General features: G+C 55.8%; 1 protein-coding gene across 1 annotated transcript in view; it reads right to left on the reverse strand.

Moving 5' to 3' along the window:
• Positions 1-1120: 1120 nt before the first annotated feature.
• Positions 1121-27578, reverse strand: part of RET (ret proto-oncogene) — a 49986-nt gene continuing 23528 nt past the window's right edge. Inside the window, 19 exon segments of the mRNA XM_021699972.1 lie at positions 1121-1278; positions 2633-2780; positions 4320-4419; positions 5545-5642; positions 5644-5683; positions 6956-7026; positions 8953-9075; positions 9159-9373; positions 10415-10522; positions 12000-12147; positions 14951-15207; positions 16083-16205; positions 16741-16851; positions 17403-17528; positions 18275-18533; positions 20621-20820; positions 22272-22467; positions 23642-23886; positions 26111-26398. Of these exon segments, the coding sequence (XP_021555647.1) occupies positions 1121-1278; positions 2633-2780; positions 4320-4419; positions 5545-5642; positions 5644-5683; positions 6956-7026; positions 8953-9075; positions 9159-9373; positions 10415-10522; positions 12000-12147; positions 14951-15207; positions 16083-16205; positions 16741-16851; positions 17403-17528; positions 18275-18533; positions 20621-20820; positions 22272-22467; positions 23642-23886; positions 26111-26398 (3014 nt within the window).

Below are 27578 nucleotides of genomic sequence, written 5' to 3' on the forward strand. Positions count from 1 at the left end.
GTCCGTGACCGCAAACAAGCAGTGAAGAATGACAAGAGGCTTATGAGTCATGGTCAGAATCTAGTAAACAAAAATGTCCTCCTAGAGCAGCATCACGTTACAAACATAGAAAAGAGTGGATACACGTACCTTTTCACACAAGCTCTATGAGAGCCAAAACATTGTCTTTTCCACATCAGAACTGTAATCAGAGGTACAGCAGTCCTCGGTCATTGTCAGCGTTACTTCTAATATAACTGGCTGAATTGTCCCTTTAAACCGAGCACTAACCCCACCCACTCCTCCTGGGTGAGATGAGCCACTGCTTTTGGGGTGCTGGACGTGCGGTGCGCTGAAGGCTGGCAGCAGTGGGATTCACAGCAACCAAGTCTGCTGTCAGCAATCCTTGGACCGGAGGCCATTCCACTCAAACGCCCCTTTCCTTCACACTGTTCTTGTCAGGGGCCTGTGATCACTCAGTGATGGGGACCAAAGTGTCTGGTGAGCCCTCTCCCCTCACACTGCCCCTCTACATCGCAAATATGGCAGCCAATCTCTCCATTGTGCTACATTTAAGAGTCATTTAAATCATGGTAAAAATCAAATGTCTTCCTAAGAAAAGGTGCCATGATTCTAAAAAACCGTTCTCAGGATCTCAAATGCTGAGGGGAGGCCTGTCCCGAGGTCCCCTCATCCCCCCCAGCCCTGGCGGGGCTTTAGACCCCACTCTAAGGCCTTGCTGGGCTCTTGTTCTGAGCAAGGACATGTCGTTTGGGCCAGTTTTTTTTTTTTTTTTTTCCTGTTGCCCTTCTGGTGTGTGTGCTTCATGTTTAAATCTTGTTGCCCTGTTTGGCGGCAACCAGAAAAATCAAACAGCTCAGGTAGTGAGTGAGGCACCCACGTGTGTGAGCACAGAACGTGTGGTTGTCGCTGGTGAACAAGGACCAACACAGGGTGCTGCTGAGGGCCAAAGAGGAAGGACTAACTAAAGGCTGGACTTGCAACTCTGGTCCAGTGGCTACATCTGCCAGGAGGGAAAATCACCAGCCAAGTGTCAAGTGCACAAAGGAGGGGCTGGCACACTTTCCGTTCTCGGCATGTTTCTTCCCCTCGGGAGTCCGTTACCTTTCACAAAGAAATGTTAACTATCAAATGCGTCCGTTAATTGTGCCGCTGAGGGTGAAACCATCCAGTTAGCATATACACTATCATTTGCATATCTTGGACACACAGTGTTAGTGCCATCAGCTCTCGTGAGTGGTACAGGACTCTCTTCAGGCCAGTTCGGGTCTGACATGCCTAAAAATGAAAACAGATCATTTGTTCTGCACTGAAGAACCAAAACTTCATGTGCAGACAGTAAGGCCTTGGCAAAACTCCCTTTGAGGTTCAAACCGAACTTTCTGGTTTCTGTGCCAATTATATGAATGCTTTCGTGCTCCAGGTTTCCAAAACACTGTTATAGTTTTGGGGGAAAGATCACGTGTTCTCTTGGTAACTGGAACTTAACAGAAACTACCAATTTTGCCTTTTTTATGAGCTTCGAACTCCAAAATCTGATATAAATATTTGTTGACCTGTTTAAGTCTTTTTTCTAAGACAGCATAAAGCATTGCTGAATTAAAGGGTTTACTGCAGTGGGAAGCTTCTATAAAAAGTTCTCTAATGTAAGAAGCCTACTCGTCTTCCATCCAAGCCCACCACGGAGGAGAGAATCTTCCAAATCAGGGGTGCACGCGGGCGAGCCCCACAGCGTCGACAGGACAAATGGCGTGTAGCGCTAGACCCAAAGCCAGCAAGGGATCAGTGACTCAGGAGGCATGCAAAAGGAACAATCTCGGCTGAAAAATGCTTGAAACTCCAAGATTTAAAAACAATCAATGATCAAGTTAGGAAACAGAAAAATTTTCAAGTATTTAATCAAAGACAAAAGAAGGAGTTTTGGCAAGAACCATATTTACTGTCCATTGCAAGACCACAGCACCACAGACTATGTTCTTTCAAAAGCATTTGCTCCAGCTTTTAGCACTGACTTCATGAGTGACAACTGTCATGACAGTGTGTAATGCAAAGGATGTGAAAACAGCAGTCTGCAGGTGTCCTCCCTGATAGTGGGCATGTGGGCGGGGCTCAGGCCGGGCGGGCCAATGCTCCCTAGTACCGAGTGGCCTCTGAGAGCCACCTGCCCGCCCAGATGGGGTCTGGGAGTGACCACAGGCTGTGCCCTCAGTGCAGGCAGGGTGGTGCTGGCTCCTCCTGTCTCAATTAACTGCCTCCCCAGATTGGGTAAATTTATCCCAGTAGTTAAATTAGAAGTACTATGACTTGATACATACCCACCCCAGAGACGACTTATTTATCATCTTCTCAATATCCCCTGAGAGTTCTGCCCAGCTCCCTTTCTTCTCCATAATCATAAGTTGCCGGGCAGTGTGGTAATTATACTTATTTTCACATCCTTTTAAAAAAACATAGTTTCAAAAATGCCCGAATGTAAACGGATGCAAAGTCAGACATTTACAAATAAAAAGGTTCAGGGAGAACTTTGGTTTCATTCAGATCAGAAACACTCTTAAAAAGCATTACAGAGAGTAAGGATAGTGCAGAGAGGAACGATGTTGCTAGAATCTAGTAAATGCATGTGAAATTCTACCATAGAGTTTGTTTTCAATCCACGTGGAGGGGAGGGCTCGAGGGAGGGGAGCATTATTACAGTCCACCAGGGGCGTCTCCTCCTCCGAGAGGCCGTCGTCGTAAAGCAGGGAGTCAGATGGGGTGGACGCGGCCAGGTCCAAGTAGTCCTGGAAGAGAGAGACAGCCGGTCACCCCGGCATGGGCCACAACCAGACTTGCGCTCTGCCTCTCCCTGCCTGAAGGCAGAAGCCCTGGTTAGGTCCCACCCTGTGTTGGCTTACTAGCCTCTCTGTGAGACCTGAGTCCTCGCCAGAGAGCCCCCTCTCCCAGGCTCTGCTTTGCTGGCTCTGCTCCACAGCCCTCATTGCTTCCCCTAGAAATTCACCTTCTTGGGGCAGAAATGGGCTCCTTCATTGCCCTAGTGCTACCTCTTGCAGCATGACGGGGGTACCACACCCAGCGCCGGGGAACTGGCCTGTTTACCAAACCCGAGGCTCTGGGAGAGCTCACTGCAGCCCCATTACTCATGTGGGAGTGCCAAGAAGCATCTCCGATTTGCTGGACACTTTTCAGCTTTCCTCTGAGGACCCCTACCGTCTAGAACAGCATGTCAGGACTCAGAAATCTGAAGTCCTCGATGTGAGTTTTGCATAGGATGCTGCTATGAGCTTTAGCTCCTAAGCCTGATGATTTCCCAGAGCCTTCCACTGCTGCCGCCCTGGTTAAATATGTCAAGAACAGTTCTAGCGTTTTCCTGGCTGTTTCTCAGCTCTGTTCTAGGAAGGCTGGCTCTCTTGGCATCACCTGTTATTTTTATTTAATGTAACCCTGTGTTCACAGGATTTGGAGGCTTGGCCCAAGTGGTACACTGATGTTAGGTTTTATTACAAGCAGCCTTCATACACAGTTTTTGTGTATGAAGAAATGCCACCTTTTAGTAAATGTGTCAATGCTAAGATGAAACCCTGAAAGCAAGATCTGTGCCTGTCTTGTTGACTTGTATTTCCAGCATCTGAGACAGAATATGATACACAGCAGTTGCTCAATAAATATTAGTTGAAACTTGTTGGCTTTCTCATTTACCTTATAGAGTTGTAAGCTGGAGGCACATGGACTGAATCTAGCCTCCCAGATATGCTTTATTTGGACCAGACTGAGCATTTGGAAATTTAAATGAGTTATTAACATTAAAGATTGGAAAACTTAACATAAATATCCTTTAAAATTCAGAAGACCTGACACTCTGGCACTCATATTCCTCTAGATTGTGTGTGGCTACAGTGAGGGATCCTTCAGAGCGGCTGTGCGCTCCTGGTCGCCACAGTCCCCACCACTCCCTAGCCACTGCCAACCCCCAACCAGGCCCCTCACAGCATTTGAGTTTAGAATACCCACTTCAACTCTACCCTCTCATGTTCCGTTACTAAAAATTATTTTGACCTTGGAATATTTCCCTCCCACACCTGTCTGGAGAGTTCTAAGTATAAAGGGAAGAATCTTGGTTTATGATTTGAGAAGGGGCCTGGTTCAAGGAGAAGGGTTCAGTCATTACCTGCCCTTGGGGGACAACATGACCATCTCCCTTTGCACAGCCTCACTCTGCCCCTGCACTGGGAACTCCATAGAACTGGGGTGAGGCGGGAACCCCCCACTGCCACGTTCAGGCTGCTGGTGGCCAACACCAGGAATTGGCTCCAGGTACTCACTCTGTTCTTAACCATCATCTTCTCCAGGTCTTTGCTGATGTCAGCAAACACTGGCCTCTTGTCTGGTTCCTGCTTCCAACACTGCAGCATTAGACCGTACCTGGTGGGGAGCACGGATGGGCAGTTAGGACCCAGCTAGGACTGCCCCATCATAGCCAACCCAGCACTGTGCCCTGGGCCCAGAGGGCTCTGTTCTCAAACCCCAAAGCCATCTCTGCGTCATTGACATCCTTCTCTGAGCTGGGCCAGGATCTGAGGGGTCACTAGGCGCTTAGGGTGCCTAGTGCTGTGGTCCAGCATCTTGTGAGTCTCCTTTCCCTTGAGAAAGATTTGTCTTCACTTCCCTTTCAGAGATGCTGATAAATAGCTGACAGGATGCCATACCTACTATGGTGGCTGAGGGAGCAACACCGGTCTTTCAAACTCTAATGAAGTATGACCTGGTTGTAGAAACAAACAAAACTTCTGCCAGTCATACCTCTGTCTGGTGCCTTCCTCACTTCCTCATTTCCCTGGGTCCCTGGCATGGCTGCAGGGCCCCCAGGGCTGCCATGTGACTGTGTGCTAGGCCAGCCAGCCTCCAGCCCAGGCCACCCAGGGAGATGGCACCTACTCACCCCTGCACTGCTGCATTTAGCTCTGAGCCAGGCACACAACAGATTTTGTGGGACGAATGGACAGCATGTTTCTGCTAGTGATGGCCCCTTTCTCATGTGTTCTCAGCCCGTCCTCTGAGAATCATCTGCTGGAACCACTGTATGTGAAGACTCTGGCGCTCTTGGGCTGTGGTGCCAGGTCTTTTTGCCTGCCCCCTCCCGACCTCTCTATCTCCACGTGGGCACTCCCCAACATGCACCCCTAAGGTCATCCTGAATCACCTGCCCCTCCCCAAGGGTCCTGTGGGGACAGGCCTCGGGCTTAATCTGCTCCCTGGGCCTGAAGCATCCTTTGATCCTTCCCACTACTTCTCGTTGGCCCTACTCCCTCTCATCCATAAGTCTCCCCCCGACCCCAGGAAGCTCATTCAGCCCCCAGCAAGAGTCAGGATGCCCAGCATCTGCCGTCGTGCCCAGTGGTGGTTCTCTGACTTCTGCCTTGGCATGCTCTGCCCTGTTCCTACCTACCACCCGGTTCACCCTGGTGCCCAGGGCTGCTCGGGAGCAGGGAGGGAGGGAGTATGTTGTCTGTGTCTGAGGGAGGCTGGGCCAAAGCAAAGCCTGCTCACATCTCCTCACTGCAGTTGTCGGGCCTCTCCATCCGGTAGCCTGTCTTCAGAAGGTTGAAGAGCCGCTCCGGAGGAATCCCGGGGTAGGGGTTGCCCCCCCAGAGTCACAATCTCCCACAGCAGGACACCGAACGACCACCTAAGGGGAGCGAGACAACCAGTGAGTGGCCATACTGGGCTCAGCAGACCAGACGTCCACCCTCCCAGCAGCTGTTGACCCCATCAGCCCCCGGTGCAAAGAGCCAGCCAAGGCCTGACTGTATGGACGGATGTGGAATGGAGGTGGGGAGAAGCCGTCTGCCTGCCCTGCTCACCTCTGTGATGCTGAAGCCCCACCAAGCCGCTGCCCAAGCTTGGACCCCACACCCACAACGGGTACTTGGCTGGCCCCGTGGAAATGCGCCAAAGCATCAGAGGCAGCACAGAGCTGCTGAGCAAGTCAGCAGCACGCAGGGCGGGGACCTAGACCACGGGGCACGGGGTTGCCTGCACAATCCCTTCCCCTTTCCCGTGGGCTTGGCAATTTTCATAAAATCTTAGAAGAAAAAAGGCACTGCCACAGAAAAATATTTAACTGTGAGGGAAAATTTACTGTGACGTGGGAACAAAATCGTATCACAAAACAGCATTATCACATGAGCCCACTTACAGCAATAAAAAGCATATACCTGCACACCACGGAAAACACTAGAAGGCCCATGTATGCCAGGACCTGCAGGAGTTACGTAGGGGCAGTGGGATCCAAGTGACTTCCAGTGTCTTCATTACCCTTATCTCTGCATTTTCCAACTGTCTACAGTCAGCTTTACGTAATCTGAACACAGCTGTTCAAAATTGTTCAGGAACTGCCTTTCCTCAGCCCACATTATTCAAGACATGCATGTCTGTGGATGGCAGAACACTTAGAAACAAGTCTGTTGTGTTTCTGGAAACTATTGAGTCTTGTGATTTGACCTGAAAGGCCAAGTTTTGGTTCCCTAGTGAGCAGTTTGGGACACACCGGCCTACCAACTCACTCAAGGCCACCCTACCTGTGGGTGGGGACCACTCCACTCCCAGGGGACCTTGCCTGAGCCCAGCCCACACTCAGGTCCACAGAGAGGAACTGTTTGGATGGGCCTGTGTGGCACTAAGATGCCCAGACAGGAGAGGGAAGGGCTGGGAAGGGGAGCAGCGAGCGGAATTTGCAGTTACCTGCTCACTGCTCTCACGCATTTCACTGCGACTCTCAGAACCACTGCGTGGGCCCCTGCCATTTGCTGCACGAATACATGAAGCCCCTTTAGCTTGGTCATTGCAGATGGATGGTACAAGCCAACAGGCACTTGTCCCCCAGCCAAGCTGCCCAGAGAGGCATCATGGCGCACTATACATGTAACCTGGACCCCAGGAAGGCAACACCCACACTTACACATCACTTTGGGTGGTGTAGATATGATCGAAAAGAGACTCAATTGCCATCCATTTGACTGGAATCCGACCCTAAACAGGGAATGAAGGAAAGGCATTAACATCGCTCTGACACCCTGGAAACCAGAGGTCGGGGTTGTGGAGGAGGGTGAGGCCATGTCCCAGGCATTTCCAGCTCTGGAGGGACGCTGAGTAACGACGTCCAGAGTGCGCCCAGATACAGAATTGGCAGCATGGCCTCAGAGGGGCTGCAACTCTAATCTGGGGCTCCCAGGCACGGCTGAGACGCTAGAGGGAGTCAGCTGGCCTGCTCACAGCTACACAAGGCGTCCTTGTTATGCACCACATCCCTGCTGAGTAGAAACCCAAGGAATCATGACCATGCCCAAGCCAGGTTTCCCTACAGACAGGTCCAGAGGGCTCTGGGGTACCCTGAGTGGTGATGCCCAACGTGTGGGCCAAGAATGCCATCCAGCAAGATCTCCCCATTTCTGAGGGGGAATGAGTTTGGGAAACCAATTTCCAGCATTTCCATCTTGGGGACTTATGACGCAAACCAACACACTAAAGTCTTTTCCGAGAAGCCCTGAGGGAAGAAATCTGTTTCCATGCCTTGGGGCTGCTTTTTCCCCTGTCACTTTATCCTGGAACTCTGTTAGCCTCCTCTGAGAGAGTGCCCCCACTGTAGAGGCACTGGGGTCAGAGCCAACAAATGCTTTCCAAGGCGACTTGAGAAACAGCTCAAGTGGGTAGGTAAGTCTTAGGACACAAACCAACCAAAAATGCGTGCATTGCATTTTAATGCAACATGTCCCGTAATTTCTTTTTCTCTCAAAAAGCCTTCTTTAGGATTTACATCTTTAATGAAGTGTGATTTTCTAGGGCATGTGTTTATAACAACACTGCCTGCCGCCCGGGCTCTTTAGGGCGCCTTGTGCTTGGACACCTGTAGTTCTCTGCTCCATGACATGGGCCGTTCTTGGGGGACTGGTGCATCAATAGGAAGACTCTGTCCACACCCCTGCACAGGCTGGACGCAGCCCCTCTCCACTTCCCCTTCGGCAGTTCTGAGATATCCTGTCACAACGGAAACCCCAGAAAAAACGAAACCTCATCCTCACAGCCTGTGGCAGCACGGGCCTTCTCCTGACCCCTTACAGCAGATCTGAGGTCTACACAAGTTGCTTTTTGTATGTTGTTTTGAGCAGTGTCTGTTCTGAAGGCCAGTCAGCCGTGACTCCTGAACGGCCCTGTCTGTTCTGTCACAAGGAGGCTGCAGGGGAGCGACTAACAGGGCAGTAGAACTAGGAGGGTTAGGAGGGCCACAGGGAACTGGACGACACAGCGAAGCAGATTTCCGCGGAAGGACCCCAGACCACCTATTTCAGAGGTTTGGAGAAAGTGTCGAGAACCCTACACAGGGTCTCTGGACTCCATCTCCAGGGCCTCCCTGTGAGCCTTCCAAACTCACCCAGCCAAGGGTTCCCAGGCCCCCGGCCCAGGGGAACCCCCACCTGTAAAGCAGTTCATTCCTTCCTGCCCCAGAATGACTGCCGCACTCAGGTGTATTGACTTCAGTCTCCTTTGAGCGAAGAGCTAAAGTTACACAGAGAGGAAACGGGACTTTCATCCTGTAGAAGCGAGAGGAACAACTGCAGAGACAACTATCATTTCTGCAGCACTAGGTGACCTTCAAAAGTGGTGGTGATTAAAAGCAAGAGACGCTGCGGGGCCCTGGCTCCCTAGTAGGTGCTCTGAAAGGTCGGGTGTGGCGCTCAGGAAGAGAAGGAACAGACCTGGGGTGAGTCCTGAGCTGGGTCTCTGGGGACCCAGGAACCAGGGAAGGATTTGAAGATGAGGGCTAGAAGTTCATACCCTAAGACTCTGCTCTCTGTTCCCCGATGTTCTAAGGGCTCTGCCCCCACCCACTGTGGGAATGCTGCCCCCTGCCCTCCACTCTGCCCGGGAGCCCTGGGCCACCCCCCGGGGACCTGGTACCTTGCTCCTCTTCACGTAGGAATCCTCTTCATAAACATCTCGGGATAGGCCAAAATCCGAAATCTTCATCTTCCGCCCCTCGGCTACCAGGACGTTTCTGGCGGCCAAGTCCCGATGGACAAGCTGCGAGGAAGACAACAGCAGGGATCCCTGAAACCTAGGTCCCCATCACAGGGAGTGGGGGCCCCAGCTGGCGCGGCACACACCTTCATCTCCGCCAGGTACCGCATCCCCCGAGAGATCTGCCAGGCGAAGGAGATTAGGTCGCCCATGGTCAGGGCCCGCTCCTCGGGGTTGTCCAGGTAGCTGGAGCTGCGGCTGCCTCCACTGCCCACGTAGCCCGGCCCCGCCTTGCGGCTCTCTCGGAGGAAGCCCCGCAGGGAGCCGTACTTGGCATACTCCACAATGAGGAAGAGTGGCCCTGGGCGGGAGGGGGTGGTGAGAGGGGGCTGTGAGCTGGCTGCCTGCAGAGCCCTGGGCCGTCAGAAGTCAGGCCAGCTCTGGGAGCACGGGAGGAGGGGGCAAGGTCCCCACACAGGCTCTGCACCCTACCAGAAGTGGGCAGAAGGATATAGCCCTGCTCTGGCCACTGGCCTGGGCTTCACGCAGCACAAATACATGTTTCAGTCCCAGCTCACTCTTGCACGGCTTGCTCTCCTTGGGCTGCCCATGCCAAAGCGGGCTCCCTGGGTGGATGAGCACAACCTTCTGGGGTGCCCATGGCAGGCGGCCACTGTGCTCAGTGCTCCCCTGGGAGGCACGCCCCTGCTGCTAGGATGTTATGTCTTTCTACTCCCTCGGCCCTGCTGCAGCACAGGCTGGGGATGGCAGATGCAGGCAGAGGATCCGAAGCCTCACATGGTGCCTGCTCCCTGCTCCCTGTTTTCAGCAGCTCTGAGGCTGCCGTCTTGGCCCAGGCCCAGCCTTGATTCCTGCTGGTGCCGACCAGCGCGTCCTTGCTGCCCTCTCCCTGGGGCACCCTGCCCTCGTACTCACAACATGCACATCTGTGCACACGTGCACACATACGGTGAGAGGCCCTTGAGGGGCACAGACCAGGCCAATCTCCTGTGTCCTTATGTGAGAAATGGTGACAATGCCTTCACCATGCAGGGCTGGGGTTGGGGTCACTTGAAGGTCATGGCACGCCTCGTCCCCAGGACACATCATGTTTCTAGAGCTCCCTGCCCTGGGGCTCCGCCTGGAACAGGGTGCTGACAAACCAGGATGTCACCAGAGGCCTCTGAGCAGCTGCAGCAGGCCCAGGGAACACGCTCGGAGCAGAGGCCTCATGCAATGCTCCTGCGGCAGCCCCTCCTGGTCCTCTCCCTGACACGGGAGGACGCAGGCTCCAGGTGGGGGCTGGAGCCACAGGGGACAAGGAAGGGGAAGGAGGAAGAATGAGGCAGCCCAGAGCCCTCAGCCTGCACTGGGCAGTTGCCTGCCCCTTGGCCGGCCTTACCATCCTGGCTGCAGGCCCCATACAGCTTGATGACATGCGGGTGGTTGACCTGCTTCAGGAGGTTGAACTCTGACAGCAGGTCCCGCAGCTCGCTTGGGGAGGCGTTCTCTGAAATGCACATCAACACAGCGAGTTGCAAACCAATCCCTTCTAGAAGCCCCTTCTGTGAACACCCTGGGTCACCGGACCTACATCTTAGGTCTGCACAGACCCTGGTTATCTCCTTCCCACACAGCCTACCCAGGTTTAGACAAGGTCCCCAAGGACCCTGCTGCTCGGGACTTGTCTTTGCCTGTAGGATGGTCAACAGCGGCCTCATCTGCCTCCAGGGAATAATAACTCTGACAAGCAAACTTCTGCATCAGGAAAGTCTTTCCATGGAAACCCTTCCTGGACCAGGCTGTGTGTGTGTGGCAGTATTTCCCTGCAATTGCCATCTTTCAAGGACAGAAGTGCATAGAGACCATCCTCACAAGTCCTTCTGGAAGGTAGGAGGACTGTCCCATGTCCTAAAGCACCTGCTGACCAAGCACTCAACAAGAGGGTGAAGCCCTGGAGAAAGCTGAAGGTGATGGGACTTCACAGAGGTGGCCTCCTGCCACGCTGAGCATATGCATCCTGAGTGGGGCAGAGCTGTGCTTGGGCTCCCACCAGGAGCTGACGCCTGAGGGGAGGGATTTGCAGTCAGGGGCTGTGGCTACACAGGCCTCCCAGGGCAGCTGCCCCACGGCCCCCTGCCAAGCGGTACCACATCGCCCTCTGGCTGCATGCTTGTCTGGAAGAGAGAGGACAGCTGGGAGAGGGTGTTGGGACCCATACATGGTGGCCTGGGGGCTGGTCTCACTGTGACCCCTTAGTGCCTGGGGCCTCAGGGGGGCATGGGGAGACCCTAGTCTGAGGGCCTAGGTAAGCATTCAGAATCACCCTGCACAGTGTAGCCCCGAGTGTTAAACTAGAATTCTCATGTGCACCTGCCAACTTGTACCCACTGCATGGCCACTGGGCCCTTGGTCCATGTGAACCAGAGTCATGACAGAGGGCCGTCCACCCAGTCTCAGCTCAGGAACACCAGTGAGAGAGTGTGTGTTTGGGTGAGTATGTGCCCACTTAGAGCCGGACTTATGGCACGACTGGTCACAGAGGCAGGGCAGATCCATGGGGGGCCGCCGGGGATCAGGCCAGGCAGGGCCCCAGGGGCCAGAGGCCAGTCCTTACAGGTGACTTCTTCACCAGGACCCCAGAGGCACTTGGCTGAGAGGAATGAATGGGGCAGACTAGGATGGGAAAACTGTCAGTTTTTAATTTTTTAAAAACTCAGCTCTTTACCCAACATTGGTGCAGAAGCAGCACCACTCTAGAACCTTCCAAGTGAGGAAAGTCCTCTTGCCCTGTTTCTCCAGGGACTACCCTGGCCCATGTCATCCATGGTGGTGGTCTCTAGAATGCAGCCACTCAAGAATAGCAACGGGGGGGGGCCTCTTTAGAAGGCCCCGGGCTGGCTACCAGCACCCTGGTTTTCAGGGTAGCTCTATCCAGCCCTCGGGGCTCCAACAGAGCCACCTGTTCACACTGCCCGGAGAGGTACCTTTCAGCATCTTCACGGCCACGGTCGTGTATCCTGCTTTGCCTTTAAGCCGGAAGGCTGTTGCCTTAACCACTTTTCCAAATTCGCCTTCTCCCAGAGTTTTTCCAAGAACCAAGTTCTTCCGAGGGAATTCCCACTTCGGATCCTCCTATGTGGGGTTGAAGGAAGGGGAAGAAGAGGAGGAGGGAGAAAGTTGGTGAGGATAAGAGAAAAGGAAGAAGACAAGGCCCATAAATGAGCCCCCAGCAGAGAAGCTCCAGTGTGCAGACCACTGCCACGTAACCTAGTGGGCACTGGTCATCCCCCTGCACCAAGGGCAGGACCCCACAGTTGGGCAGGATCCTACACCTTATGGGAAGATAGCTGTTGGCACAGAATGGCCTGGACTCTGGATGCCTGAACGCTTGCTTGTCCCTGGTCTACCAAACATGGCCTCAGCCTTCCCCGGCCCATGTTCTTGTCTCTCAAACAAGAAGTTCAGGGCTTACTTAGCACCCAGGGGGTGCTCACATGGGTGTGGCCTCTTCCCTCTACCCACCCTGCCTTCCCACTGAAATCCCACTCAAGATGACTCTGGGACAGCTTCCCAGACCCCAGCCTGGCCTCACATCCTTGAACTCTGACTGGGGATGCCAAAGCCTGTCCCAGGGATGCTGGAACCTCCCCTCCTGTGCCAGCACTGGGCGTCCACTGCCCCAAGCCTCCCTGCAGCTGGATGTGGGTGTGGCCTGGCAGTGCTCCTATGATGCACCCTGCCAGACTCGCCTGACCCACGCAGATGACACCACTGGGCCTACTGTGCTGCTGAGCAGAGCCATGCTTTCCAACACCCAAATACAGGTGCGTGAGTGCGCTCCTTGTGGGCAGAGGCGGCCTCCTCTCAGCACCGTGTCTCAGGCTCCTGCTGGCCAGCTCCTGGGCATCCTGGTGTCGGCTCAGGTTCCCGAGGAACCCACAGTCAGGGGCAGAGTTGACAACATCATCGTTAGCCTGGTGTCCTTACCTCCTCACTGCACTGGATAAGCATTCACTGCACATGGAAACTGCACTAAATCTGTGCGGAGAGCACTGATTTGATCTTAAAAGACATTAAAGGGGCGCCTGGGTGGCTCAGTTGGTTAAGCGACTGCCTTCGGCTCAGGTCATGATCCTGGAGTTCCTGGATCGAGTCCCACACCGGGCTCCCTGCTCGGCAGGGAGCTTGCTTCTCCCTCTGACCCTCCCCCCTCTCATGTGCTTTCTCTCTCTCAAAAAAATAAATAAAATCTTTAAAAAAGGGCGCCTGGGTGGCTCAGTTGGTTGAGCCACTGCCTTCGGCTCAGGTCATGATCCTGGAGTCCTGGGATCGAGTCCCGCATCGGGCTCCCTGCTCGGCAGGGAGTCTGCTTCTCCCTCTGACCCTCCCCCCTCTCATGCTCTCTGTCTCTCATTCTCTCTCTCAAATAAATAAATAAAAATCTTTAAAAAAAAAAAATCTTTAAGAAAAAAAATTTAAAAGACATTAAAAATTCTCCCTACTTTATATAAGAGACAACTGAGGTCAAGCAGTTGAGTAACGTGTCGTCAGAGCTGGTCAGTGTAGCCCTTGGGCCTCAGGCTGGGCTCTGGCTTCTCTGCTGCGGGCCCAAGCTGACGTAGGCTGAGGGTGGTGTGTGTCCACTTGTTCGAGCACGCACCAGCACTGCCCTTCCTGTGACCTCTCCGGAAACTGCCTGCGTTTATAAAGGAATCAAATGGCTCATCCCAGATGCCTCCTGTGGAGGCCGAGATGCTTCCCGGGACAGGGGTCATAGACCCCGTCTGCTGAGCGACTGGAGCTAGGAAATCTAGGATAGAGGCCGCGATGTCTACCGCATGTGGGAATGGCTCCCATGGCCCAGACCCACACTAAGGGGTGAGCACCCTTGGGTGGCTCCTCCTACAAACCATGGCCACCTCCCAGCCCTGGTTGGGTACTGCCAAAGGCCTGGTGACTCCTGAGCTTTCTGCTTGGAGGTACCTGTCAAGGGGCGATGTTCCCTGCCAGGCCTTGGAGGTGGAGCTTCTGTTCACACACACCTCTCCTCAGTCCCTCTTAGAATCTGGCTTCCAGCTCCTTAGCAGTTGCCAGCAGGGACACAGAAGAAGCACGGCAGGCTGAGGGGAGGCCTAGGCAGGATGGGGGCTCTAAGGAGCACACAGTAACTGCAGGCCCAGGCCCTCGCATGGAGAAGGGGGATTGGAGGCCCGATGGCTCTGGCCAGCACGCTCTATCAGCCCGCTGCTTACAGAGTCCTGGGGCCTGCCTCTGCCACAGCCGGCCCAGAGGCCCCATGGTAGCCCTTTCTCCACTCCCCAAATGAACTCCCCTCCCCACTGCTGCCACCCTGGCCCAGCCCCTGCCTGTTGCCATCTTTTGCCTGGATGAGGAGTGCCTCATCACAGGGCTCCCACTTTTGCACCCACCCCATAGACTCCCCAATACAGCAGCCTGCAGAAATGAAGGCCAAATATCAGCCTCTTCCACTGAACCCCCAAACCCCAGTGCCCCACCCTCTGAGAATAAAATCCACAGTCTTCCTCAGGGCTTCTCCCCCCACCGACTCCCCATCCTTGGGGCATCTGCAGGACAGTTCCCTATCAGGTATGGCGTGGCCCACCCTCCCAAATCTCAGTCCACCTAAATTAGCACCTAGCACTCTCTACTCTGCTAAACTGCCCCATGCCCTCTGCAGCCCTCTGCCCGCCTGCCCTCCCTGGAAGGCAGCTCCGCGAAGACTCGGGGCTGCTCATGGCGTCTTCCTGGTAGGCGAGGATGCATTAGCTGCTTGTGTGCTACAGGACACTCAGCACCAGGGAGCCCCGTGTGCCCTTCCCCACACCTCCCTGCTTCCCCAGGCCCAAGGCCAGTGCCCCCTGCAGGGCCTCCGGGACGGCTGCCTCTCAGGCCCAGGCCCTGCTCGGAGCCTCACCGGGATCTTGAAGGCGTCCACAGAAACCTGGTTCTCCATGGAGTCCAAGGAGGGCCGGCGGGCGCCCGATGAGGAGTAGCTTACTGGGAAGGCCTGGGCCGGCCGGCGGAAAGTCATCTCGGCGGAGGCGACAGGCGGCTTGTGGGCATTCTTGTGGTAGCGGTGGATGCAGAAGGTGGAGAGCAGCATGGAGACGATGAAGGAGAAGAGCACGGCCGCCGCGATCACTGTGCGGCAGAGCTCATCACACAGCGGGTCTGCGGGCAGGGGTGGCTGTGAGGGACGGCGCTCCGGGAGGGCCCCGGTGCCCACCGTGGGAGGGCTGCCCTGGCAGCCTGAGCCACTGGCAAGTGCTGCTGGAGCCCGCATGCGAGGGCAACAGAGACGCCCACACGGCACCCGCCGCTTGGCAGGCACAGTGCCGTACGTTTTCCCTACGGAGACGGTTGTCACCCTCCTACAGAAGGGCCAAGAGGCCCAGGGAGTGTAATCAGCCTGCCCGAGGTCACACGGCAGAGGCAGCGTATGTGCCACACCAGGAGGAAGGCGTGGAAGGCTGCACCGAAGCCAGTGGGCCCCGAGCGCTGGTGGGGAGGCGGAGTCCCTCTTCCATGTGCCCGATGTCTGTTCTATTTTCTCTACAAAACTGGGAGAGGGAAGGGAAGTGGCTCCCGACCTAGCATCATGCAGCAACAACTCAAATACAAGAAAACCATCCTTGGGCTCAGGCAGGAAAGCTCCCCGGGTGCGCAGGCCCAGGCCACCCTCGGCACCTGCTGGCCCCAAGGCACACCCGCAGGTTCTGGGTGGGAGGGCGGGATCCCGGCCAGGCGGTGCCAGGGCCCAGAGAAGACCCTGCCCAAGGACCATCTGAGTAGATGCTCAGTTATTGGGTGGAAGAACTTTCCAGCCCAATCTTTCCCACAGAACTTTCGGCTGGAAGTCACTCTGTAGAGGCCCTGACCTAGACCTGTCTGCACAGATTGGGGAACCGAGGCCCAGAGAGAAGGAAGAGGGTCTCCTGGGTTTTACCAGCCTTCCTACAATTTTCCTCCCTGGCTCACTGGGGCTCAGGGAGGTGTGAGGAGCCCTGCCCTGCATGTGACCCCAGCAGTGCCCCCCACCCACTCACCCTGGCTGTCTTCAGGCTCACAGAAGCACTTCTTCTCTTCAGGGAAACAGTTGCAGATACCGAAGCCAGCTTTTATCCCCCAGCGGTCCCCTGGCTCGTGCCCACCAATGATGCTGCCGCCCCCTGGGGACAGATGCAGCCCACTAAGCCTCCTGGTGTGACCACACAAACCAGGACCACCCAGGCAGAAGCATGAGAGGTCCCTCCCCACACGATGTCAGCATGCTCAGGCCCAGGGAGGGCAGTGAGCTCTGAAATCTGGGTCACCTGGGTAGGAATCAGCACAGTCTGCCCCCAATCCAGTTCCCTGGCCCCAGCAGGTAGGAGGAGGAACCCACAGGCTGCCCAGAACCCTTGCTGAGGTCCACACATGGTTACTTCACAGAGCAGAGAAGGGGCAGCAGGGAGCCAGGAGAATCAGGGGTCGGGAGCTGTACCGTGGCCAGGGAGACACTGGAGAGTGGGTCAGGGCACCAGGCTCTAGAGTTTTGATGGGGCAGAGCCCTTTGTTCAAAGGAAATGTTAGAAAAAGTCTCGGCACATAAAACTCAGGAATGAGGCTGGTCTGGCTGAAGTGCAGGTGGGAGTCCAAGCCTCTCCCGCTGGCTACCCCTACCCACACCAGGCCCTTGAACTTGCAGGCCCAGTGGTTGCTTACGGAGGCAGTCCTGGGGGCAGATGTTGACATTTCTGCTCTCCACAGCATCACAGTGGCCATCGGGGCAGGTCTTGATGCTGGGGGAGCAGGTGGAGAAGTTCCTGGTGATCCCTATAACACACAGTGGGCCGGTCACCACCACGTGGGAGTACCCGCCCTGGTCAGACTGCCAGAGCCAGAAGGACGGCACCCCAGGGCCTCCCCGGCCAACCCTGCCCCCTCCCAAGGAGCAAACTGAGGCCCCAGCAGAGAATCCATGAGTGGGATCTTTGTGGTGGTGGGCACAGCTTGGATTTGGCTGCTGTCTACGCCCAAGCCCTACTGTCTGGGGCCACATGCCTTGGCCTGGGACCTCCCAGGTAGAGCCTCTCTGTCCCCTGCACATCCCAACTTTGGCCCAGATCTTCCCAAACCCAAAGGGACCTGTGGTCCCAAAGTGATGAAGAGCCTGAATGTCCTCGTGCTGTGCCTACTCTGCATCCATGCTCACCCTCTCCCGACATCAGGAACTACAAATGTGGACCAGGCTCCGGGCAACAGATGCGGAGAGGGGAGGGCCATCACAGTGGCTGGCAGGGCCCACATGGACCCCGTTTCCACTCAGCCACCATGACCCCTCTCGACCGCCTGGTCGCAGGCCCCTGGCTCTGCGTGGGGCCTACCTTTGCCATCTCCCTGTCTCCACTCGCACCTGCCCGTCAGAGAGCCCAGGCCGCCGCACTCCTCACACTCAGGCCGCCTCTTGCTGACTGCACAGGACAGGGGGCAGCCTGGCTCCTCAGCCACATCTGTGGGTGGCAGAAAGCTGGTCATGGGGGCTGGCCTGGACCCAGTGTCCAGCTGGCATCCAGGGGCAGAGGGAAGCACTGGCCAGGCTCCTCTCATGGGGAGGTGTGCCCTGCCTTAGCACCAGGGCACAGGGCAGTGATGGGGGCCACTGAGGAAGAGGGCTGTCACCACAGTCACAGCAAGGGGGGGGGCAGTTACTGGGCTGGGCTAAGTATGGAGGGAGGATGTGAGGAGGCTAATGGCTAGACTCAGCCCAAAACACACATGCCCAGTTAAACCTGTATTTCAGATAAACACTGGCCCTCGCTTTGTGTAACTGTGTCCCTAACATTGCATGGACATACCTGGAAGTTTGTCTTCCAAGAGACTCTGCAAAGGGACATACTTACACCAAAAAATTGTTTGTTGCTTACCTGAAGTTTAAATTTAACCAGGGTCTTGTATTTTCTCTGACCGCTCTAAAGCAAGTGCATGTACTGAATGCATCGGCAGTGGTGACAGGGAGTAGCGACCGTATGCTATGCGGTCACTCTGGGCTACATTGTTTTATTCTTTCTCCTTGTCACCCTCCCAGCCAGCTCCGCAGGGTGCACTGCGATTCTCATTTGATAGGGAAGGAGACTCAGGCTCAGGGACGCTGCCATTAGGTGAAGGGGAGCAGGCCCGGGCCCCTTCTGTGTGGGGGAAGCCCGTGGCTCTGCCACACCCTGCCTGTCCCGACCCTCCACGGGGCCCTGGCACTCACACGTCCCCTCCACGGTGACGACCAGCGGGGCCTGGGTCTGCCTGCGGGTTGGCCGGTTGGTGGCCACCACCGTGTACTGGAGTTGAGAACAATCGAGCCGCTGCAGGGCTTCCGTGTCATTCACGAACAGGGTCCCCATGGTGTCCTCGGCTGAGGTGACCACCCCCAGGACACTGCAGTTGGTGCTGGACAGCTGCAGCTTGTACTGCACGTGGATGCCGCTGAACTCCTGGCAGTTGTCCACACAGACTTTCCCAATCTAGGCATGGGGCACAGGGAATGCCTCAGCCGGGTGGTGCACCGGCCTGTGATGGTGGCTGGGGAGGCTTCTGGGCAGCCCAAGTCCTGGAACTGTCCCCTACTGGGTCCGGGGATGACAGATCCCCCCTCCCCACAAGTCCCCATCTTCCACGTCCCTGGAACCTGCAGACCCATCCACCTGCCTGGCCCTGCCCTGCCCATCACACCACCGCCCACCCCTGCTCCTGGGAGCCAGAGGCAAAAGAACACAGGGCACTGAGGTTTGGTTTAGTGACTGCCTCGAGAGGTGCCTGCGCTCCCAGCTCGCTCTTTACTCACTCACTCGTTTAGGTACGAAGGCTGATTGGGTCCCTCCTCCTCACCTCCCTCGCTTCTTCTGGCCAGGCCAGTTTTGTTCTGGGGACCACCAACTGCCATCCTCAGTGCATGTGGCTGGGGTGCTCCACCCCCTGCCCAGGTCACCTGCCCGGGCAGTCAGAGCATTGCACTGGGGCCACAGGATTCATGCAGCATTGCTGCCTGTCCTACCCGAGCCCCAAGGGGCCTTCCTGGGACTCTGGCTGGAAGCCCTGGGAAAGAGAGGATGCTTCTCCTGGGGATGCTAGGCTGGCAGTGCCACTGCTGGGGCCCAGAGCTGGGCAGCTGGAACTCTCCTTTTTATCCCTCAGCCATATGAGTTAGAATGAGAGTTTCAGTGGCTTAAAACCAGAAAATCTGACTAGTCAAGTTTTGGGGCAGAGGGCAGGGGTGGGGCAGGGTGAGGCACTGCCTGCAGCCACTTAGCAGGTCCTTGCTCAGCCTTGCTCAGGCCCAGGGCAGAGCCAGGCTCCTCCACACCCAGGCCTGACACCGCAACCAAAGCACCTCCCGGATGTCCCAGCACATCCCCATATAAAGCATGCTCGCTTCCACGTTCCCATAGGGTCCTCCAAATTGCCCAAGGTCACTATCCTTAATTTACAATCATAAACACTGGGGAGTGGGGGTGAAAGATCACAGCGAGTTTGAGGCTGGATTGGGACTCAGGTCCCTGGGATCTTTTGAGTGTTTTGGGGTAGAGGTGACATATCTCCTACAGTGCTTGCTCTCATCCAATATCCCCTTAGACACCCTTCGGGCCACTCTGCCTTGTCACCTCCCACCATCCTGGACCTCTGCCTCCATGAAAGGCCATGGGTGGCAGATCAGGGAGCTTGGATATGTCCAAGGGTGGGGTCCTTTGTGTGTGGGACCTGGGTGGCTATCAGGAGTAGAGGGGGCATGGGAACCAACCACAGAAACTAGGACAACTGGAGATGGCCCTAAGCATGACCTTCTGAAGAGGATGTATCTGAAACTGCTCCATTAGAAACGAGCAGTATGTGAAGTCATATGCATGCTGCAATTGCAAGTAAAATTCCAGACGTCCTTAAGAGAAACGTTCTAGAAAAAACTGTACCAAATGCTAAGCACTAGTTGATACAGCGAGAAGGGGTCAGTCCTCTCTGCCCTTCCTCTTCTTTAATGGGTACTTCAAGTTTTTTCCACTTCTAACTGTTATTTCAATGACAAAGGCAAGATAAGCTCTAATACACGCACTTGTAGAAGGCAAAGAGGAAGTGTTCCTCACCTTTCCCTGCAGAGGGCGCAACTGTTAACCGCTACCTGCATTTACATACTGGCAAATTCACTCAATGAAAATTTGTTTTTGAACATAAAGAGGCATGTGAGGCCAGTATTTTTACAAACCACTTTTCACTTAATAATCCACCAGGAACATCTTTCTAAGTCACCATATGTAGATTCAGCTGGCATTGCTCTCATGTTAGGACGAAACAGGCTTTAAAGATACCAAGAACAGAGAGGGCAAAAAAGAGGCCTATGGTGCCCACCAACCCTGCCCATGACTCTGCCAACTTCGCCATGGCCCCAGCTTCCCTGGCCCTGTGCCCGTGGCTTCCCCTGGCCACTCCGTGTACTGGTTAGGCCAGAAGGACTGTCTCTCACCCCCAGCCCTGCTTGCAATCTGTTAAACAGAGTGTCCCACCCTGGGGGTCCTCCATCCCTCCATGCCCCTCCCAGGCAGGCATCGGGCTGTGGGCTCACCTGGGCGAAGCGGTGGGCTCGCCTGCTCACAGTGAAGGAGTAGGCGCTGGGTAAGTGCAGGCTGACGGGCAGCACGCTCACGTTGAAGTGGAGGCGGAGGACGCCCTCCCCCGGGCCCTGGAAGTCCGAGTCATTGACCAGCACGGCCAGCTGCAGCGAGCGGCACTCCGAGATGGGGAGGCTCCGGTTGAGAACCAGCCCTGTGGGTGGGGGCACAGTGAGGACTGCCTCGTTGCTTCGGGCCTGGGACCGTTGCTGTCCTACGCCACTGCGCGGTCCTCCCAGCCACACACCTGGCACATACACACACGTGTGCAAACACAGATTTCACATGTGTGCTGTGTGGATCACAGACTTGGCAGGTGGGGCTACGTTGGAACCACTGTTTAAATGTTGGCCGTTGTGCTGAGCTGGACGCCGAGAGAAGCCTTCTCAGCTGGGAGGTCACCTGTAAGTATGGTGGTGTGTGTGTGTGTGTGTGTGGGGGGGGGGGGGGGATGTGTGTGTGTGTTGTGTATACATGCGTGGTATGTGGTATGCATATAGAGTGTGTGTGTGTGTGTGTGTGTGTGGAGCATGTGTGTGTGGGGTGTGCGCATACACGAGATAAAGATCTATCACCACTGAGGCCCTGGGAAGACTATACTGGCCTCTGTTCCCCCAGAGAACTCCCCCCAACAGCCGCAGCCTCCCCTGGAGCCCTGGACCCCACAGGCCCCTGGTGCGTGGAGCCTGCACACTTCCGTAGCTGCTGTATACCATGGCTATGGTTCTAGTTTTGCAGAGACACAAGGAAAAGGGTGAGGAGGCTTTGGTACACGTGGTGTACAGAATGAGTGGGCCTGGCAGGGATGACATTTTCCCTTATACAGGGCAGGAGACCATCAAAGGCTCAGTGGGGGTGGGGAGGATGAGAAACAAACAGGATCTGTCCAGGCAGAAAGGGGTAACACTACCAGCGATTCTGGGATCCTTCAGAAGCAGATCCCAAATCAAGGATTCGAGTCCAAGTTGGGTATTTGGAAGGTGATCCCAGAAAACATGGGCAGGAGGGTGGGGGCAAGGCAGCTGATGAAGATGCCCCATCCTGCAGGTAAGCACAGTGGGCCCCTGGAACTTAGTCCTGCAGTACATTCCAGGAGCCAGATAGGACAATCTCTGCGGGATCCTCTGGCTCAAACACACAGAGCTGCCATTGTATACTAACCCGTTAGTAGAGAGCTGTGGGGACAAGGGAGAAATAATCCCCAGGCACTCAGGTACCTCGGGGGTTGCAAAGCAGAGGCCAGAGGAAGGCCTCAGGCAATGATGTATATACCTGTAGTGGGCAGTGAGCCCTGGCATGGTCAGCATGGGGAAGTGTGGTAGGGCCCTACCAAAGTCTGCCAGGAGGCAGTTCAGGGAGAGAAGAAAGCCTGTAAAACCCCACCAAGGTGGCCAAGGTGAGCCCAGTAGAGACAAGGAAGGGCGGAGAGGAGTGGAAGGATCTGTGGCCTGGGGCTCGGAGGGCCAGGACAAGTGTGTGTGTGTGTGTGTGTGTGTAGTGTGTGTGTGTGTGTGTGTGTAGGGTGTGTGTGTGTAGGGTGGTTAGAGAAGAGTGGACTGCTGGTTCCCTAGGGGGCCCAGCCAGGCCATCCCTGGCCCCTCTTACTGTAGTCATGCACAGTTGCCCGCACAAAGCTGCCGTTGGCCTGGGTCAAGGTCTCGTTGGGTGAGTGCTCGACACGGAAAGTCTGGAGGGCCCAGGCATCCCCAGGGAGTAGTGTGCTTGTGTATCGCCTCAGCAGCTCCCCAGATGCTGGCACCACATCTGCGTCGAAGACACGTATCGTGGCCACCACAGTGCCCTGCGGAAAACAGTGGGTGTTAGTCAGAGCTGGTGAGAGGGACCCCTCAGAGACCCTGCAGGCTGAGACCTCCGGAGGGCACATGCCCCACAAGTGGACCAAGAGTGTGCAGTCAGAGCAGGCTCTAGGGACAGCCTGAGCTGTGTTAGAGTTCCCATGGGGTCCCCTGCCAGTCTAGCCCAGTCACCCTCCCTGGGCCACTGCGCCTCACCTGTGCAACAGGTATGATAGGCACCTACAGACTTCCCGTCAGAATGGATTAAAGCAGCTGCCTAGGTGCTCCACTGACAGACTTCACCAGGTCCCACAGAGAACAGCAAGCTGGGCCCCACAGGGTGGAGTTAGCTCCCTGTCACATAGCGATAGATGGCAAAGCCAGATCCAAGCCCGCCCAGGTGTACGCCAGAACGTTCTCCTCCAAACACCTTCTATATACCAGGCTGGAGGGGATCACGAGGAGAGTTCTGAGCAGTCACAGGGCATCTTTGCTTTCGCTGCTAACCAGACTCCTTGTTGTCACCCCAAGGCAGCCGTTCAAGCTTATGCGATCTTTACCAATAAGATGTACTTTCTTCCCGCCCATCCACCAAACCAGCACCTGGGCTACCCAGAGACCCAACCACACGTCTCCCATTGCGCCCTTGGCCAGCGGGCTGCAGGACAGCCCAAGGCCCAGCAGGTGGCAGTCATGCTCCACCTGCCGGACCAGAGAGGGGCGGGCCGAGGTGGGCGGGGCCGTGCTGGGCGATCCCAGCTGGAGCCACTCCCGGTCTTGCTGCACTGCTGGACTACCCTCCAGGAGTCTCTCTGACCCTCCAGTGAGGGCTGACAGCGGTGGAAGGGGATGCCCTCCTGTCCTCTCCCCCTCTCCGGTGCGCGCCCTTGGCCTTGCCAGCCTGGTCAGACTCATGCTAGGCATCCGGGGTCCCCGGACACTCGTCGGGGGCCAGCTGGGCTGACCTCCCCTCTTCTCCTCCCCTCGAGACACGCAGAAAGCCCCAACACACAGCTGGGTGGACAAATGAAAGACAAATGGCTGGAGGGATGCTCAGCCACATGGCTGGATGGCTAGACGGACAGCTCAAAAGACCAAGAATAAATGGTGGACGGAGCGGCAGACACCCAACAGATGGACGACAGACAACAGACAAGCACAGCGGTGGCAGATAAGCACCTCCTTCCTCTTGAACTCCACCACAGCGCTGGCGGTGTCGAAGCCCCCGAGGAAGGTGGGCGCCGAGTCGTCCTCATCGTACACGGTCACGGGGAAGGGCACCATCACCACCTCCTCTTTGCGCGCGCCGACGCGCACCATGCACGCGGCCACCAGCTCATACTTCTCCCGCAGCTCGCGGTCCAGGGCCCAGCGTGTGCTCACCTCCAGGCTGTCCGGGGCGCAACGGAAGGGCAGATTCTCACCTACACACCAAGCAGACCAGGAACCCCAACATGACTCCTGGGCCAGGGAGCAGGGTGAGCTGCCTTTTTCAGGGGCCCGCCAGGAGAGGCTGCAGGGGAGGGTGGCCTCTGTGGGTCAGAGTTGGGGTGCATGCTGGCCCTGCCCTGAGCTCCTCCTCCTCGGCTCCAGATTGGAGAGGGGTGGGGCACAGAGCTCCAAGCACTGGTTGGCAGTGATGACTGTGCACTAATGAGCTTTCCTGGGCCTGCCAGTTTCACTCGCGCTGATGGGGAAGCTGGGGGAACCAGAAGGCCTGCATCAGGTCCTCACCCTGATGACCTAGGGAGGGCTGCTCACATCACGTCCCCAACCTTGCCTCCCCTGGTGGGGATGGAGGTGTGGGGGACACCAGCTCAACCAGGCTGCAGGCCCAGAGATCCAGCTCCCAGCATTGGCTGGCTCTTGAAAAAAACAGTTATGCAATTTTAAAATTATGGAAATAATCTGTGCTCATTTCAGAGAATGTGAGAAATAAAGCCACTATTCCACCATATGAAAACAAACATGGTGGACATTTAGTGTGCGGTTTGAAGTTAACACACAAATATTTCCAACTGCCTTCTTTGCATGCCCACTTTATACCTCCTGGCTGTGTGACCCCAGATTGGTTGTTCCGCCTCTCTGTGCCACTGTTTCCTCACCAGAGGATGGGCTAGATGAAGGCTAACATGCTTGCTCCTCACCAGGCCCTGCTGTACGGTCAGTGACTCGTGTATCTTCCCACAACCTGGTGAGGGGAGGACCAGTCGGGATAGTACACTCTTCAACCCAAGCCTGTACTGAAATTCATCCTCCAGGAATAACTCAGAGAAGAGGGAAATGCTGACGGCTTGAGGGTCAACACTGACCACCCCCACAGCCAACCCCAGAGGTTACGTCAGCTCCACCCGGCAGGAAAGCAAACGTCCCTCGGTCCCTCACGTCAGCGCCATGTATTACATTACACGTGGGAAATGCTTATCATATAATGTTTCTCTCTGTTGTTTATGGTTACAAAAACATGCTCAACAAAATTTAATTACGCAATCTTCATGAGGAAGGGCAGCTTTCTAAACCTGGTATTTGGCTGACAATCTTGCACAAAGACATTTATCCCTGCTGCAGGGCAAAGGTAAGGATCCTGGGGGAGTGGATGGCTCCTTTTCTTACTTTACTGAGATTTTCTTTAGCTCATTACCGTGTGTGTGCGATAAACCTGGTGTGAATCCAGGTTCCACTGCAGTCTACCTTCCGTGTCCCAGTTCCTTGCTTTTGAATATTTCAGGGGTGCCTCTTGTCATCAGTCTGCTCGGGTGCCTTCTCTCACCTCCACTGGGATTCACCTCCTGGTCCCCCCTTGGCCAGCCTCCCCAGGGCCATCTTGTGGCTCGGTTGGCTGCCCTTGCAGCTGCTCAAGCAGAGTCCTAGAACCTCGCTGGCTCCCCTCTTTCCCTCAACACCCACAGCCAACTCATCAAGAAATCCTGCTGGATCTTCCTTCAGAACATGCCCAGAAGCCGCCTGCTCCTCGCTGCCCTGTGGCTTCCACCTCTCTTCCAGTTTCCATCCTGCTGCTCAGGGATTTCTCAGGTAGCCTCCTGTTTCCTTGCTTCTACCCCACACCACCCTGTACCGGATCATTCCTAGCACAGCAACCAGAATAATCCTTTAAAGGTAAGTCAGGGCTTGTCAGTACCACCCCCTACAAGCCTTCCATGACTCCCCAGTCCCTCAGGGAGAAACCCTCAGGAACTTCTCTGTCCTCGTGGGCCTCTGGTCCCCCCACCCCAGCTACCCCGGGGCCCCACCGCAGCGATCTCAAAGGGGCTAGCCCAGCTTGCCTGGTGCCCTCCCACCTTTGCTCCAGCACTCCCCTCCCGAGCCATGAGATAGAAGACTGCAGTCTCCACCACTCCACATCCTTGGAGTTTTACTTCCCACATAGCATGTTCCAGAGGCCACCCCAGGGGAATGGAGGCTCCAGGCAGGCAGGATTTTGACTTGTTTAGTTCACGGTCACATCCTTAGCCCCTAGAACAGTATTTGGTTCATGACAGGCACACAAGAAGTACTTCTGGAATATTAAATGAATGAACGAATGGTGTGGTGGTGAAGAGTAAACCAGATGGCTCATGTCAAGGGCTGGCGGGGCTGTGCCTGGCACTGAGCAGACGCTGAGGGGGGCCCTACAAAGCCAGCACTCACCTTCTAGGAGCCTGTAGGACACACTGATGTTGGGGCACAGGAACTGCACAGGCAGCAGCCGGAATTGGTGGAAGGTGCCAGGAGGCCTGTTCTCTCTGATGCGGAAGGAGACGCTTGTTTCGGGAAAGCAGAGCTCCCGGGGTTTGAGGGAACCACAAGCCGGGAAGGAAGTGTTGATGAAGGAGAAGTACACCCGGGCACAGCCTGGCCACTGGCACTCGCCCTCACGCAGGGACGCAGACAACAGGAAGACCTGGAGGTAGATGGTGAGCACAGGGAAGCCGCCATCTGCAGAGAGAGAAGTCAGGCTTGGTGGGGGCACCAGCCACACCCACAGGTGGTGGGGAATGGAACGGGGAAGGGGCAGGAGCTCCAGGGTTGGTGTAAAGCCCAGTCCTCTCCGTTGTCCACAGGGCTCCACGGGGCTCTCGACCCTGGCCAGCCACCTTCTGCTTGCCCTGAACTGCCCTAGACCTGGGGTCTGTCTCTGCTTCAGGATCTCATGGTTTTACTCCCTCTGCTTGGGGGTGCCTCACAGGCCCATCTCTCTTGTCATTCAGGTCTCGGCTCAAATACCACTCCCTCGGGTGCGCTGAGCACTGGGGTCTATTGTCCCCCCTATTTCTCCCCACCACCCTCTGGCACATCATTGCCCCCTCAGAGGGGTACCCTGAGTCCCAGGTCTAACAGCAGGTAGAGCACTTTCCCAGGCTGGCTGCTTGTGGGGGCTCTTCACCCTCCCGAGGGACTGTCCTCCTGGAACGCCTCTGCAGAGACACACCCATGGACAGACTTCCCCAGCACCTGGAGGGGGAATTTCCAGCAAACTCCATCATGGAGGCTTTCTCCAACAAGGTCTGGATCTCTCTCAGCCCTATAGTGGTTGCTCTCCCACATTTGCTCTTCCCGTATTCATCAGAGTTCTCTTTGCTTCTTCCTAGCCTGTCCTTTGGTGCTTCAATCCCCGGTTGTAGTTAAGCATTTTCTAGACGAACCTGCCCTGTTCCAGTTACTGTGTGGTTTCTCTCCTGACTGGACTTAACAGGTGCAATCATGAACAGAACAGGCCTCCTAGGAAATGTGGACCCTCGGCAAATTCCACTCTGGCCTCTACCCCTGGAAACCTAGTTTAAGTTCCCCAAAGGAGCTTGGGATGGAGGCGGCAGCAACCAAGTGCAGGCAGAACCAAGACCCATCTCAGATGCCACCTCCAGAACTGGGGGTGCCCCGGTGGTGGGCTCTGTCATGTGACCTTGGCTTTACTTGGCAGACAGGGGCGCAGTCATTCTGCCCCTGCTGGGCAGTGCGGCCCACTCTGCATTCACAGGCATGCCACAGGTCTCTTGAGGGGGCTCAGGGCTGGTGTGAGGGTGCAGTGAGGCCATGTCTTTGGAGGAGATGCTTGGAGGTGGGGAGCTATCGGGTGTGCGATCACCATTTTGTGCCACAAGGCAGAAAGCTGCTCCAC

This window comes from Neomonachus schauinslandi, chromosome 6, assembly GCF_002201575.2.
Source record: "Neomonachus schauinslandi chromosome 6, ASM220157v2, whole genome shotgun sequence".
NCBI classification, from domain to species: Eukaryota; Metazoa; Chordata; class Mammalia; order Carnivora; family Phocidae; genus Neomonachus; species Neomonachus schauinslandi.